At 45.4% G+C, this 16,549-nt stretch overlaps 1 protein-coding gene across 1 annotated transcript in view; it reads left to right on the forward strand.

Moving 5' to 3' along the window:
• cacna1ab (calcium channel, voltage-dependent, P/Q type, alpha 1A subunit, b) overlaps positions 1-16,549 on the forward strand; it is a 101,043-nt gene that overhangs the window by 66,223 nt on the left and 18,271 nt on the right. Inside the window, exons 33-41 of the mRNA XM_062388442.1 lie at positions 664-780; positions 872-937; positions 1,220-1,320; positions 1,417-1,567; positions 2,059-2,186; positions 2,850-2,946; positions 10,518-10,623; positions 11,514-11,621; positions 14,031-14,134. Of these exons, the coding sequence (XP_062244426.1) occupies positions 664-780; positions 872-937; positions 1,220-1,320; positions 1,417-1,567; positions 2,059-2,186; positions 2,850-2,946; positions 10,518-10,623; positions 11,514-11,621; positions 14,031-14,134 (978 nt within the window). The remainder of the gene's footprint in view (positions 1-663; positions 781-871; positions 938-1,219; positions 1,321-1,416; positions 1,568-2,058; positions 2,187-2,849; positions 2,947-10,517; positions 10,624-11,513; positions 11,622-14,030; positions 14,135-16,549) is intronic.

Consider the following 16,549-nt stretch of genomic DNA (forward strand, 5'->3'; position numbering starts at 1 on the left):
GAATAATAAATTTGCAAAGAATTGACTGAAGGTGATCGTCAGTGATTCATGGAGCTGAATCCCAGTTTGAACTGGTTTTGACAAATATTTTTTATTAAATATTTTTTAAATTTTTTTATATTTTTGAATTCTTCCAAATATTTTAAACAATATTTGGAAGAATTCAAAAAGTGAAACAAGACCCCGAGCCATGCTCTTATCTCCAAAAGAACGTGTGCGTGCGTGTGTTTGTGTGTGTGTGTGTTTGTGTGTGTGTGGTTGACAGGCAGAGTGCACTGTGCTCCATCTTGTGTGGCCTGCCTGCCCCCCCCCACCCTCCCTCCCCCAGAGATCAGTGCATTTGGTCCTAAAGAAGCGTCCTGCTGTACCAGATTGGATGATGACCTTTAGACTCTTTGACTTATAATTTTCCTTTTTTCCTTCTCTTTTCTTTTTCTTTGTCTTTTGACCTTTTCTCTCATTTAAACTTGTTTCTTCTCCTCAGTGTCATTATGTTTTCAGTTGTGGTTTATTTGGTTTTCGCTCCCTCCCCCTTCCCCCCCCCCTCTCTCTGTCCTCTCCTTCCTCCGCTGTTGTTTTTGGTTTTTGTGTTGAGCAGAGGGAGGTTGTGCAGGTTTGTTGTGTTTCGTGAAACTGATTTTCATCCCTTGGTCTCTGCTGTAGAATAATTTCATCAACCTGAGCTTCCTGAGGCTGTTCAGGGCGGCTCGCCTCATCAAGCTGCTGCGACAGGGAGAAACCATTCGCATCCTGCTGTGGACCTTTGTCCAGTCCTTCAAGGTCTTCACATGTTGACACAACGCACATACACACGTTCAATCCCCGGCTCTGTTCACGCCTCTGACCAACATTTCTTCTTCTGCTCTGGTAGGCTCTGCCGTATGTGTGTCTGCTCATCGCCATGCTCTTCTTCATCTACGCCATCATCGGCATGCAGGTGAGCTCTGACAACCAACCAGTGTTGATCTCTGTTCCTCCACGCTGGTGTTAACAGGAACATCTTAAAGGAATATCTTCCTTGGAGTCAAGGATGAACTGATTACATTTTGGAGTTCAAAGTTCAGAGGTCAAGGTCGTTGTGACTTTGGGAAACACAACAGCTCAGAAACACCTTTTATTTAATTCCCTGGTCTTATTTGCTTTATTCCTGTTTCAAGCATGTAAAGCTCTTTGTAACTATGTTGTGTGTGTGTGTGTTTGTGTGTGTGTGTGTGTGTAGTTGTTTGGTAACCTGGCCCTGGAGCACGAGGAGGGAGAAAGTGCCATCAATGAGCACAATAACTTCCAAACCTTCATCATGGCCCTCATGCTGCTGTTCAGGTGAGTCCCTCCCACTTCTTCTTCCATCTCTCACTTTACAATCCGCTCTCCGTGCTTGACCTCGCTGCGTGTCCCCCCCCCCCCCCCCTCGTGCAGGAGCGCGACAGGCGAGGCGTGGCACGACATCATGTTGGCCTGTCTGGGGGGGAAAGAGTGCGACCCGGCCACAGGAAACACGGAGCCGGAGTGTGGCAGCGTCTTCGCCTACACCTACTTCGTCTCCTTCATCTTCCTCTGCTCTTTCCTGGTGAGAAAAACACACCGACAAACGACAACACCTCTTAGAAACTGACTCAACATTAACTGTTAATAGGAAAAAGTTCCATTGTTGCAGTAATAATAATAAAGAAAATACTTTTTATTTGTGTTGCGCTCATCAAGGAAACTCAAAGACACTTAAAAAGGATTTAAGGAGAATAAAAAGTATGATTCAAATACACACCACAGACATATTGAAATCAGTTCTGTTTCGCAGTACTGCAGCTGGCCACAAGGGGAAGATTGTTAGAAACTCTTCCCATATTATGAAATCATGTGTTTGTGTTCTGCATGTTAAAATGGATGTTGACTCTAAATCCTGAAAGTGAAGCCAATGCGGAAGTGCCTGAAACCTGCATTCTGTCAAATGACCAGCAGAGGTCGACATCCTCTTTTATTTTCAATGCAGTGTGTAGTTGTTTGAACTTGACGAGGGAAGACCTTGGTGTGAGTGTGTGTTTGTTTGTGTCTCTGCTCCAGATGCTGAATCTGTTTGTGGCTGTGATCATGGACAACTTCGAGTACCTGACCAGAGACTCGTCGATCCTGGGGCCGCATCACCTGGACGAGTACGTAAGGATTTGGGCCGAGTACGACCCTGCCGCCTGGTGAGTAGCGAGCACGCAAACACACACTCTCTCACTTTCACACCAACACACACACACTTTAGAAAATCCCACAAAACAACGCAAATGCAGAAACAGACACGTGAAAACAGCAAATACACAAACCTACCAACTACAGACATGTGTAGCATAAAACTGACGTGTCCACAGACTTTTGGACACTTTCATGCTGAATGTATCGTTGCTCTTAACCCTTGACTTTCTCTCCCGTCCTGAAAACGGGGCCAAGCCGGGCGTCACGGTGCAACAGGAAGTGCATCATGTGGTGACAGACGTTTAAAAGTGGGCCGGTTAAAGCGGACACGTCTGAGAGAAAAGAACGATCCAACTCTCTCCCTCTCTTTCTCGCTCTATGAACTTTCTTTCTCCGATTGCACTTTGTGGTGCACAGTTGAGATGAATGTAACCCTCTCCTCTTCCTCTCCCCCCCCCCCTCTCTGAGGAGAGTGTGTGTGTGACTGAGCATGCATCTTCTTTTAATCTTAGTGTAAATAAATGTACTCTCCTTTTCTACCTTTCCTCTCTCTCTCTCTCTCTCTCTCTCTCTCTCTCTCTCTCTCTCTCTCTCTCTCGCTCTCTCTCTCTCTCTCTCTGTGACCTGTGTGCTCCCTCTCCTAACCTTCCCTCCTTGTATTTTTCTTGCAGCGGGCGCATACATTATAAGGATATGTACAGTTTATTGAGAGTTATCTCCCCTCCCCTGGGCCTTGGCAAGAAATGCCCACATAGGGTGGCCTGCAAGGTTTGGAACAAACCCCTAAAGCACAAACTTTAACACAACCTGCTCGCCTTTAAGAGACTGGAATGAATGTCGCTCTTTATCACTTTTAGAACCAATTCTCTCCTACTTCAAACTTCATTTGGTCTGTTTCTGTTTGGGTTTGCATTATCCAGTTGTTTTAATCTCATTTCACCATTGAATCATTTAGTTTTCTTCGGGGAGGGGGTTTCTGTTGTATTTGCATTCTGTCATGACAATGAGAATGTTTGGGACAATGCAGAAATGCACACACACACAATCTTGTACACGCACACACACACACACACTGGTACTGGTGTGTGAAGCATGAAGTGGTGCACTGCACTCGCTGCTGTCTCCTGACTGAACGCTGGGGAAGTTACACTGATGTGTTCACTTTGAATTCACTGCGATGTAAACACCAGAGTCTGGACTCTTTTCTTTCTGCTTGCTTTCTGATTTTTGCCTGAGCAGCGAACAGTCGAGCACTGTGCATCGTTCTTGTTTGGGGTTGGGTGAGGGATGGGGGGGTGGGGGTTGGGGGTGGGGGGGGTGAAACGCTGTGAGGGCTCGCTCTGAAACCCGTCACCGCGCTGACGCCATGCTGACCTGCAGCCATGTGTCACGGAGGCTCCAGAGTCTGCAGACTTTGACTCATGCAACCGATTCCTCCGGAGCTGCTCAGTCCCACCAGGTGATATTTATTCATCTTGTTCGCACATGATAAATATTGTGTGCACAAGTTACTTTAATAAAAATTCATATATGTCTCTTATGAGAGAATTCAAGTTTCATTCACATAATGAACTTCTTGCTGCTCCTCAACAGGAATCATTGGCTGCACATAAGTTAACTTGTTCTCACAAGTCATTATCGAATCATCAGATTTATATCTTGTCCACAAAAGATATTTATCCTGCGCGAATAATTTAATATGATGAATAAATTTCACCTGTTGGGACATTCGAGGCTCCACAGACTGATTCTGGTGCCTCCATGGTTTGTGAAGAGCTGTGCTCAGTGATATATACGTACGATACAAGTTTAAAATGTGTAGTTTCCACATCTGACTCCAGAATCTTATTACTTAGAAAGATATAAGATTCCATAGTGTTGTTCAGATTAAATAAGAAAATCCTGAGCACCTTGACTTTAAGGATTCAAGGAATGAAAAAAATGCTGTAGGCCCGTTTCAAGCTCTTCATAAAGACACAACAGTGCACAATATAATGTGATTTAAATCTAAAACAAGCAACTACAAAAACAAATTTCTGTTAAATCAATTCAGATATAAAAATGTTTCAACCCGATATACTGTTAAATAAAGAAGTTCCTAATTACATTGACATCACTTCTCCTGTGTGCGTTGGTTATGAAAGCAGTGAGCTTGTGTTGCGTCGACAAACCTTTAGTGGAAAACAGACCTCAACAACTAAAATGATACAACCAGACAGCCTCTGTTTGTGGCTCTGAGGAAGTTAAAGGGTAGGGTGTGTGTGTGTCTTTGTGTGTGAGTGTGTGTGTGTGCGTGTATGGTTTGGGCCAGGGGCTCTGGACATATAAAGGTCTTGTGTCCACCAGGTTCTGTTCCTCTTGAATGTTGACAGATGCTCGTGGGAACAATCATTGTTCTTCACGTCTGCGTTTGTTAAGACCTTTTTAAAGCTCCTTCAGGTTTTGGCTTCAAGAGAAGAAAAGGTTAAAGGTTCAGGGTGTAGGATCTAGTGACATCTAGTGGTGAAGTTGCATGTTGCAGCCGAATACCCCTCACCTCATCCTCCCCTTCCAAAAATGAAAAAAACATGGCAGCCTCCGTGGAGAGGTCGATATAAAGTTTTTAAATGTAAAGGACCGATCTTTTAGGGTAAAGAAAATAAACACCTGGATTTACCTAAATCTTACAGACTGAGCCTTTAAAGGGTCAAATCACCTACATCCCAACAACCTTGGAATCAACACACACCCTCAGAGGACAAACACACACACACAGACACACACTTACACAATTTAAGTAGAGCCCTTATTCCTGTTTATAGTGACTTTTATAGATTATGTCCATCTGAGATCTTTACTTTAGCCAACCCCAGCTGCCACGAGGGGTTCGGGGAACCGCAGGGCCGACCAAACTGCTTTCAGACATGCACATAGACACGGGAAGAACATGCAAACCCCATGTCATAGAATCATATCTCGTTATCAAACAGCCCGACACCATCAGTGACCTTTTCTGTCACGCGGCTGAACTGACCTTCTCGAAGCCAAAACCTACAGGAGCTGTCGGGGAACCAGGATCAGTGAGGTCTCCTGGGAACATCTGGGCAGCTGTGAGGTCCCTGGTGGACACGCAGCCTCAGTTGCAGACTGCATTGACTCGTCATGTGACACCGACCTCTGCAGCGGTGCTTTTCTCTGCCTGCCAGAAGCTCCGCTGCCACTTCTATACGAGCGGCGAAAGAGGGCGAAGACCAAAAAACAAGCACCTCCCCTTTTCACCTCGCATAGAACGGCCTCTGAACAACTAACTAAATAACACCTCCTCCTCCAGCCCTCCCCTTCTCCCCCAGCCTCTCCCCCCCCCTCCTTCCCTCTCCTCTCCCGTACCCTATGACAAACCAGAGTAGAAGCCACGAATCACACCCCCCCCCCTCGTTCTATCTTTTTCTCTCTGTCTCTCACCACAGCAACCACATGTCCACAGCGATCAAAACAATAACCTCTGTGTATTTGTTCCCTCCCCCTCTTCCTTTCCTTTGTCGCTTTCTTTCTGTTTCCCCCCTCGTGTCTCCCCCCCCCCGGAACACACCTGTGTGCGTCTGCGTCCTCCCTCTCCCTCGACCCTCACTGTTTTTCCTTTCTTTCGTTGTCACGTCGTCCGTCTTCGTTTGTCCTGTCTGTTGTGTGTGTGTGTGTGTGTGTGTGTGTGTGTGTTGGCGTGCGGCTGTGTGAATCCATGTGTGTGTGTGTGTGTGTGTGTGACCTGTGTGTGTTTGTGGCCACCCCAGCGGCCGGATCAGTTACACAGACATGTATCAGATGCTAAGACACATGTGTCCGCCGCTAGGCCTTGGGAAGAGGTGTCCCGCCCGGGTCGCCTATAAGGTAGACTCGCCCCCCACCTTACCCCTCCACCACGACCACTCCCACCTCCTCCTCCTCACTCCTCTGTCCCACCATCCTTTTCTCTACCCCCCCCCCCATCCCTCTCCCCTCCCATCTCCGTCCTCAGACCTCCCCATCGCTGGGGAGGAGAACCTCTCCTATCTCACCTGTTGAAGTCCACCTCCCCGAGTCTCTCCTCCTCCTCCTCCTCCTCCTCCTCCATCCCACCCCTCCTCCTCCCAGCGGTGTTCTCCTCATTGTCTGTCAGTGGTGGTTGTGGTGGTGGTGGTGAGCGCTGTCCTCTCTTCTCTCTCTCCGACCGCGGGGATGGAGGGATGGGCTTTTTTTTGTCATCGTGCAGTGAAGTGAAGTGATAGTGGAGTGGTAGTCAGTCCTCTTTTCTTTTTATCCTTTTCCTCCCGTCAGGCCGCAGGAGTGAGGGAACAGAGGAGGCTTTGCCAGTCCCTCTGCATCCTGCACGGACGCATGCACGCACACAAACACACACCAGAAAACCAGAGATACAGCATAAATCGGACTCTTTGAAAGAAATAACTCTTCTTTCAAATTATTTAAAAATGACATTTGCATATTTTCATATCTTCTAGAATAAGTGCACGAACTATGAAGTAAACTTCCATGGTAATCATGTCTATGCAGCCTGATTGTTTAAGAGTTGTTATAAATCAAATATACACCAAATTTTAGTGCAAAAAAAACTAATATTATAAATAAAACCTAATATTCGGCCCCATTTTCTCAATATTTGCGACATGATTATTTTCAATGACCGCAGGTGTTTAACTTTGTGACCGCTACTTAAATATTAATAATCACACTTTACAGAAGCCGTTGTTTCTCAGTTTTAATCATAAATAATTTATCTATTAACTCAAAAAAAAGATTTTTCCTTCAGGCTTATTTTCACACCGTGCGACTCTTTGCTTACGATGCAGGTACAGAAGGAACGGCAAGGGTTTCTGTCTTCAGTCCTCTGAGTCTCTCATTCCTGTGGATGGCACTTTAGTGCACACATACACACATGAACACACATATACACGCTGTGCACACAACAACATAATAATGCAAAGCAAAATGAGTAGGAAGGAAGTTCTGTCCCTCAAGCTTTTTTTTTAACACCCAAGGAAACGTCAGCGTCTCTTCGTGCCTCAGACCAGCAGCGTCTGGATTTGAATCGAGCATTTCCGCATTCGCTGTCCCATCTTGTCTCTCTCAGTATAAACTCTTCTCTCTCTCTTGTTGACATCCAGATTCACCAGGGTTACAAAAAGATAAAGCGCTTCAGGGAAGAACAAATTGTTTCTGGTAATTTACATTAAGAGGGAACATATTATGCCATATTCCTTGGGGTCTTAATGAAATGTCTCTAACATATTTTGGTCAAAATACCACAAGGATCATTTAAAACAGCACCTTCTCAGATTGACCTGTTTGAGATCCTTTGATCAACATGATTCAATCAAATGACTCTAACTAGCACCAATTGTATAAATCATTATCTGGATTTGCCACAGGATTAATAACGTATCCATCTTACTATCTATCTAAATGCATAAAATCCTTACACCTATTCTGTATGATGCCTATGATCAAATATTGCAAACACTGAACCTGGATGTCAGTCGCTCATCCACTCCTGTCTCTCTGATTTGTTTTGATCTTTTCCTTTTCTTTACTCCTCCTTCTCTTCTCCACTGTCTTATTCTACTTTTTGCGCCTTTTACGAATTTATGTTGTTATGCCTCCGAGCCGATGACACCCAGTAAACATACGTACATACCGACGTTGGTAAGTTGTCCAGATTTGGCACAAAAGGTCACGGTGGCCTTATTAAATATTTTTGGGGCTTAAACGTGAGTCTGGATTGATAAATGTTTGTAAACTGAAAATGCACCGGTTGGTGGAGGCATACAACCAAACGGCGCTAATTCTTTTTCTTCCTTTCTAAGTTTTATAAACTTCTCTCTCTCTGTCCTTCCTCTGTCCTTCCTCTGTCCTTCCTCTGTCCTTCCTCTGTCCTTCCACCTGTGTGTCCTCGAATCAGCTCATCTTCACTCCTTCACAGAATCCCTGGTTTGTCTCTTCTCACCCTCTCCTTTCTTTTCCCTCTTTTCCTTCCTCTCCAGAATGTCAACTTGTCTCTGCAGTGCCCCCCCCCCCCCCCCTCACATACTTCAGCCATCACAGCCTTCCAGTATTCATTGATCGAGTTTCGCAGAAAGAATAAGTCTGTTAATTAAAGACCTTTAGAGATGTCTTCTTGTTTCGTGTCGGAATAGACTGATTACTAGATTGCTCGAAATGTCTCGGTAAGGTTCTCGATCTTCCCCTTAGTGGAAAAAGTAGTTTTGCTAACAAAGCATTGCGTGGTTCACGAACTCGACCTCTTCTCAGTAAACTTATGTCAGTGTTGTTTCTAGTCCTCGTCTTTATCTCTTGTCTTGTTCTGTAATTTCCAGCCTCCCTCTTCTCTCTTTTCTTTCTATCTACACACAAATCGCACTCAAACTTCTCTCTGCTACTTCCGACTGAAACACGTCTGAATCCTCTTTTACTCTCTCAGTGTTTTCCACGATCCTCCTCTCCCTCCTCATCCCCTTTTTATCTGTAACTACATCTCATGATCAAGCTTAGCTTCACAGAGTTTAAGTCAACTAACTGCTGTCCCTGCCATGTTTCCCCTTCGATAGACCCCTCCCCTTACCCCACAGTACTACAACAACTACTACTACTACTACTACTACTACTACTACTACTACTACAAAGTCTGGTTGAACCAAAACAAAAAACAGGCCGAACATCAGTCATCTCTTTTTGATCTTCTCTATGATTTTGTTTCTTCTTTCAGGGAATGCCACAACTCTACTCCTTTCTAACTCTGAGTCCCCCTTAAGACACTGCACCCGTTTGGCATTGAGAGAGATCTTGACCTGATATGAAACATAACCATCGGTGTCCAATTTGACTCCGATTAACGGAGCCACGATTGTAAAAAATATAGAGAGCAAACTAAAATGTATATCAATCAGTAGGATCAATCCAATTAGATTGTGGATACTCTCTTTGCGCGGATGCACGGCTGCTTGTATTGTGAAAGTGGGTTTTGAGGGAAATTGGGGGGGGGGGTTACTGGGATGGGTAGTTGGGAAGAGTTGGGGCTTAGATAGTGGGAGTGAAGTCAAGGCATGCTGCATGCTCTGTGTCGGGGTTTGTGGGATTTTATTTCCAGCGGGTGTGTTGTTGCATGCAATCCCTCGCACTCTGTGTCGCACGGCTCTCGAGCCCCCCCGCTGCCTGCCGAGCGCTGTGGATGTTGGCCGATGCCCTCTGCCTGCCGCACACTCGGCTCTGGGCATGCCCGACACTCGCACACACTCAGGAACACACAAGCACGTACACACAACCCCACCGCCGTCAAACAATGTGCTTGCCATCGTGAGTGCCCAACGCTCATGTTCGTCGGTAAATCCGATGGACGCCAGGATAGAAACGGCAAGCGGCCCCAGGTGGCCCAGCTTGTTTTGTTCTATCTGCAGGTTTCTCCATTGGTTTTACTTGGTATAGACATGTAAAGACAGGGAACCTCCTAACAGGTGGGGGGAGCTCTATAGCAGATGCCTCAGTTAAATTAAACAGCAGTCTCCTGAAAAAAATAGCAGAATTACACCAGTGATACTGTTATTGTTCCCCAGTCGACCTATTTTGTGGACTCCAATTAAGTACCCTTAATTGGAGTCGGTGCAAATAATTTTGTGTAAGTAGATGGGGAGGGATGTTGGGGTTGGTGGGGGAGGGTCGGTGTATGTGTACTGTTGTATACATCTATATCTATATGTGTGTAACCACAGAGATGTGTAAATGCGCCAGAGCATTCACACATTTAGGGAACATGGGCACAGGTTGGGTCGGAAGCCATTTTGGCTCTTATTGTTCTTCCTTGTGGTTCTTGGCTCTCACAGTTGCTTAGCAGCAGATGGCCCCTCATTGGATAGCTGTGCTGTCACGTAGAGTATCACTGGCAAGAAAAAAAAAAAAACAGGAGACGCAGTTACTCGTCTTTCTTTCCTCAAGCAAATGCTCTCGCATAAATCGAATAAAAAGATCCAAGTGTGCATCAGACTTAACACACGATCGCACAACACTCACTTAATCTCACACACATATGACAGATAACATTAAAAACCCAAGAGCTGATATTCCCTGATTTGACGTAATTATGCTGCGTTTATCAGATCTGAATAAGTCTAAACTCTAATCTGTCTCAGGGAATATGGAATAAAACCTGGACAAATCCACGTCCACTTCTAATTGGCTGTTGTCTATGGAGCTCTCTCAACCCCGTCCCCTAAACCCCCCCGACCCGCCCCCCTATTTCCCGGAGATTCAGGCACTCCGCTCTTTTAGCAAAGACGCCTCCTCCTTCTCATCCTCTCATCCCGACTGGCTCTCCACAGAGGCTGCTGCGCATGGATCTGCCGGTCGCAGACGACAACACGGTGCATTTTAACTCCACCCTCATGGCTCTGATCAGGACCGCCCTGGATATAAAGATCGCCAAGGGTACGACTCAAAGTACTATCAACCCCTTTACTCTGTCATCTGTTCATCTTTCCTGTCTGATGTTCCCGGGTGGTTCCCGGGTCATTCACAAGTATTCTCATATGGTTGTTTCCCTGCTTGTCTTCAAGTCGTCTTTCAGTTCTGGAGCCGGACTTTTTGCTTTCACGTTCAGTCTTTGTAAAGCTTTCACTCAAACTGTGCTTGTGCTCAAACTGTGCCCTTGCTCTCAGATCTCCTTCCCTCCACATTCAGCTCTTGTCCTCGTGCTCAGGCTGCTTCTGTGCACTTCTGTGTAATGTAAACAGTTTAATTTGGCGACACTTTACCTGGCATTCTATTGACTGACAGAAAATAATCCAAGAGCAGACATTTCACGTTTGCACAGAAGCAACGTGAGCGTGAGAATAGGCGACAGTGAAGCGCAGGATATCAGACAAAAAGTTCTGCGTTTGAGCGCAAGCGGCGCAAGACTGAGCACAAGCAGCAGATGCTTTACAAAATCAGAAATTGAAATCAACAAGTCCTGCTCTCAAACCGAAAGACCAAGCTCTTAATTAAAGAGAGGAGAAAAAAGAAAAATGTTTTTTATTATTGTTGACAAAATTATGATATTATGACACTAACAAATTACTTTTTTTGGGGGGGGTTGTATGTGCATATGTGTGAATGGTTAAATATATTTCTTTTGGGACTTTGTGCCATTGGGCCTCCCTTTTGGTCCGCACCTTCTGTGCATGTTTCTATTTGTGTGGGATGTTTGCAAATGTGCGGATGTATGCATGTTGGATGCTTGTGTGTGTGTGTGTGTGTGTGTGCGTGTGTGTGTGTGTGTGTGTGTGTGTGTTTGTGTGTGTGGGGGTTCTCTGGGTTGCTGGGGGTGGGTTGCACAGGGGGTGCAGACAAGCACCAGATGGATGCCGAGCTGAGAAAAGAGATGATGGCAATTTGGCCGAACTTGTCGCAGAAGACTCTGGACCTGCTGGTGACGCCGCACAAGGGTAAGTTGAAGGAAGGTGCACATAGTGGTGTGTATGTGTCCGATCACCAACTCACCAAGAGGACAGCTTCGACCAGTCAGTGTCATTCACTGCTTCACATCTCCTGATCAGGCCACGACAACACAAACTCACTCAACATGGAGATACACATCCACTGCATACAAGAACTCCAGGCTCACCAGCACATACATGCACACAGCTCCTGTTCAGACCCGGTAATGTCAAAGGTCCTGAGTGATCCGATCACAGGTGGTCAGTGCTAAGTTCAGATCACAATCAGAGGTGGTCTGGGACACGTGTGGCACCATATGAAGGACGCCCCACAGGACGTCTCTGACCCGCTGCGGTTTAAACATATTTTAGCACATCTCAGTGCGTCGATTATTTTTTAACATTCTTTATGAAGTTGTCATAGCTGCGCCAGCCATTCATTCGGGCCCTGTTGACTCCGCCCTCGTTCTCACTCGCTCTCTCGCTCACAGGGACTCAAACAAAAGAACAAATAGAACGGGGAAGTGGACACATTTGAATGACCGGTGCGAACACACGTACTTAATGATGTCCAATTGTGATCAGGTCTCTCAGGACGGGAGACAGGTCCATACATCACACACACACACACCACACACACACACACACACACACACACACACACACACACACACACACAGCTGCCCACACACTGGTCAGTCCTGGTATCAGGGGGTGTCTGCTATAGAAGATCCTCTATAGAAGTCTTTTCACTACAGGAAGAATTTAGAAGCAAATAAATTAGCACAATAGGCTGATAATTAAATTCAGTTTGAAAACTGAACGTGATGAATGAACATGTTCAGGTGAATCTGTTCAGGACAATGAGGATATTTGAGCGGTTTTAGTGCCAACATGACTTTAACTGGCATACTTCTGCATGTTTAGCTGTAACTTTGACTTGTTTGGCTACATGCATGGCAGTTGATGAGATATACGATATGCTTTGTCATGTCTGATTGACCAGTAATGTAATGAAGAGAGTAAGATATGTGTGGTCGTATCTTATCACGTGTTTTAATGCTGGAAGACTCGTAGCCGTGCCACTTTGAAAAGGTCACCGCCCATTCAATGACGCTATCTGAGAGCCAAAACAAAGCTCAACGATTTTTCTGATTTTAAATGTTTAATGTGTTTCATCCAAACTCTGGGGATACACGTCCGGAGTTTGTAGAAAAAAGTTGAGCTCCTGTTTTCCAGGGATCATTTGACGGAGGTGTCCGTGTCTTTCTTCGTGAGGCGGCTACTTCGGTCCTCAGCCTTAATATTGAGATTAAAGATTAAATACAGTCAAGGTTTGATATGGATAGAGAACGACACGCAAGAATGTGAATTGATAGGTGAAGCATCTGCCTGTGAAAAGACTACCGGCTTTGTTGTGGTAATAACTGTGCGGTGATGTAATAACGTGTGTTGTTGTGCACCAGCGAGCAGGTTCAGCTGTTTCAGTTCAGGATTCAATGTTTAAACGGAGGTGATCACTAATTCTTTAAGAAAACAAAAGAGGTTTAGAACTGCACTTTAATTTAAAACAATATAATTAATCCTGTAGATAAAAAATAAGTGAACCAAACAGAACAAGGGTTTGTGACAAGGAGGGTGAACACAAGCATGAAGGTGTGTGTTTCATTCATGTCATAATCACAACTCCATTAGAAAATGTAATAATCAAATAGGTTTATCTATAGATATGTCGACTGTATTTAAAGATGGACGACGTGACAGCTCCACCATCGCCCCCTGGTGGATGGCTCCAGTACAGGTCATAAATCCCACCTCCTCCACATTAACAGATGGGACATTGACCAATCTGAAAAGGTCAAAGTAGAAGTTCAAATGATGATTTTTTTTTTTTTTTTTTAAAGGGCTCAGGATTTACAACTAAGGCTGACTCGTGATTGGTCGAGTGCACGTCTCCATCCACCAATCACAAGCCCAGACTGCAGCGCTCGTGTCTGGGATATTTTGGCTTCATCTCTGGATTGTGGGAAAAACGTTGTCCGTCTTTATTTATATAAATCAATGGAGTAGTTTTAACGTAATCCTGCTAAATAACAAACAAACAAAGAGGAAAATATAATAACTGGCAGAGGTAATGAGTTTGTTCCTCTGCCTCTGTGGGGGAGGAAGATGTAGTGACATTAAACCATTCATTTCTGGTTAAACTTTACTTTGGAGACGTAAAAATCTGAGCCCACCACAAGGAGACAGTTTGAATTCTGCTCCACATGAATCCCAGTCGTCCCTGCTACTGGTGCACTCTGCATGTCACACTGAATTTCTCTTGTGTTGTCTCGTACCCCACTCCCATCCCCCCCACGGCTCAGGGTCCCATACCACTCGGGTCTAATCTTGCAGGGTAACTTGTCATTTTCTCAGCAGCCACAGACTTGACGGTGGGCAAAATCTACGCCGCCATGATGATCATGGAGTACTACCGGCAGAGCAAGACGAAAAAGCTGCAGGCCCTGCGTGAGGAACAGGTAGACGCCAACCCAGAGAAATGCCTTGAACGCAGACATTTTTTCTTCCTCTTCTCTTTCTCCTCCTCCTCTTCCTCCTCCTTCACTTGGTTGTCTCTCTCGTGACACCGCTGCCACTCTCCTTCAGAGCCCTCTCAGCCTGAGCCCTTTAGCTGCACGCTCCCTGAGAATCTGCCTCGTCCTCTCTCCAGCACCTTGTCGCTGCCTCTGTTTGTTTGTTCGTTCTTCTCGTGCTTGCGTGCAGAGGTTCTCCAGCTGTTTAACTTTCTCCAGCTAGTCAGCAACTTCCCCCTCTGCTTCAAGTCTTCTGCTTCTTTTCACCATGACATGTTTGAGCATGGTGGCGAGGATCCAGAGTTTGGAGGTTTACTCATTTGCAGCGATTGTCTGTGTTGTCGATGATGTTTTGCATTTTGATGATGATGACGATGACGAGGATGACGAAGATGATACCACATGGCCTCACGTTTTGTTCAGTGTCAGTGCTCTTCCCCCCCCCTGTCGATGAATGCCCTTGAGATGCACTCGCTCCCGCTGCCTGGTCCACACTGTGAAACATCTCTCCACTCAGGCAACACCTCCGGTTCCCTGCAGACTCACTGACTGAGACACCTCCAGGGTTCCCTCTCATCCAGGGAAACACTTTTCCACTCATGGAACCAACCTGGACATTTTTCAAAATTACCAAATATCCTGGAAATTATTAGATTTTATTTGAGCTCCATGCATTGATGGCAAACGTGAGTGTGTGAAGCTGTGTAGTGTAAGAGGAGCGCCCTCTCCTGCAACTCCTGTGTAACTACAGGCCAATAGGGGGGCATGTAACAACACCACTACTTGATAACTCTCCTACCTCGGCGTTTCCTCACAGTTGTTATTATTTTATTAATGTGGTGGTCGTGCTGAGTCATGTTATGAATTTGAGGGAATGTTCTTCATGACTTGGAACCCAGACATTTCGTGCAGTAGTAGATTTGTGTTCTGCAGAACGAAGGAGCGTGTAGGTGACTGGAGAGCATGTTACTCATTTTTATTTTTCATCTTTCCTTCCGAAGAGTTCGACCCTGCAGTCACAGTGTATGCTGGTATGTTCCTGAATGCAGCCATCCCATTGGACAGAATGGACTGGTCCAAACAGGCTCTCTCAACATCAGGCCTTTAACCGTCTCTGTGTCACTTTGTCCCACCGTCCGTCTCTATCGTGTCTCTGTTTGTGATGCAGCACTTCAAAGAAAGAATCCACTCAGAAACCTCTTAACCCTGTCACTTTGATATCTGATCATTTATTTTGATCAAGTGTTGTTTCGATGGAGAATCCAATAAATTATTATTTATTGATTTAAACATAGATCCAGCATCTTCCCTCAGAATAGAACAGATTAGAAAATAAAAGTATCTGGTGGGCGATTCTCATTCCGTGTTCACTGCATTTCACATTAAAATAATCACAACATCATCTATTCTTTATGATGATGAATGATTGGTTAATCTAATAATCTCATTGGATGCAAATGTTTATGCATCACCACTGACTTCACAGTGACACTGTGATGACATCATTTCTATTTAAGCTCCAGGTTGAGTTAGCAGTCCTGAAGGATGCAGAGAAACCCAGAAAAGTTTAAACTTCATTTTGACATTAAAGACAGAAAGAAAGAATTTCCATCCATATCCTGAAGTGTAAATTACAGAGATCAGAGTTAAATGTGTGAAAGAGAATTGTAAAAGTATAAAAAAAACAAAAGCATCATGAAAAGGCTGCAAAGATCACAACAGTGCGGAGAACCAGGAAGTGGATTCTTTGTTTAACTCCTCCTCTGTTTGCTCATCTCTCTCTCCCCCCCCTCTGGTGTTTTTCCTCATGCCGAGTCTTTGCTGAGTTTTTGTCACGTGTCTGATATCCTGTTGTGTTGCTGTTTGTCTGCTCTCCGTGCTTCTCCTGTCTGTTGTGTGTAACCCCTCGTTTCCTGTCTCCCATGTCATCTCCAAACTTCTGACGCTCTCCCTTTATGCTTCCAGGAAGAGACGGGAGCTTGACTTATCAAGCTCTCCCTGTTTGGTCAATCCAGGTCGATTGTCACCAAGTTTCTTTAACCAGGAGCCATTCTCTCCGGTCCTGTGTGTTGGTGAATGTGTGTGTGGTGGTTGGTGGGATGTTGAGGTCCTGGGACCAGCGGCTCTGTATGTTATCATAGCTGAGACTGATACATACGTCGCTGCTGAGGCATATTCCATTAGAGCTGGTGGAGTTCCACAGCTCGTGGTTTCACCTCAATCCTCGTCTGCGTCACTGGGGCTTTAGCTTTAGTGGCCAAAAAACCGGAGTGTCCAGAGAAGGAAGGAGAGATGAGCCCCTCCTCGCCTGGACAGGAACTGACGGACAGGCTGCGCTCGTAGAAGAACTTCAGCTGAACA

This window comes from Platichthys flesus, chromosome 5, assembly GCF_949316205.1.
Source record: "Platichthys flesus chromosome 5, fPlaFle2.1, whole genome shotgun sequence".
Classification (NCBI taxonomy): Eukaryota; Metazoa; Chordata; class Actinopteri; order Pleuronectiformes; family Pleuronectidae; genus Platichthys; species Platichthys flesus.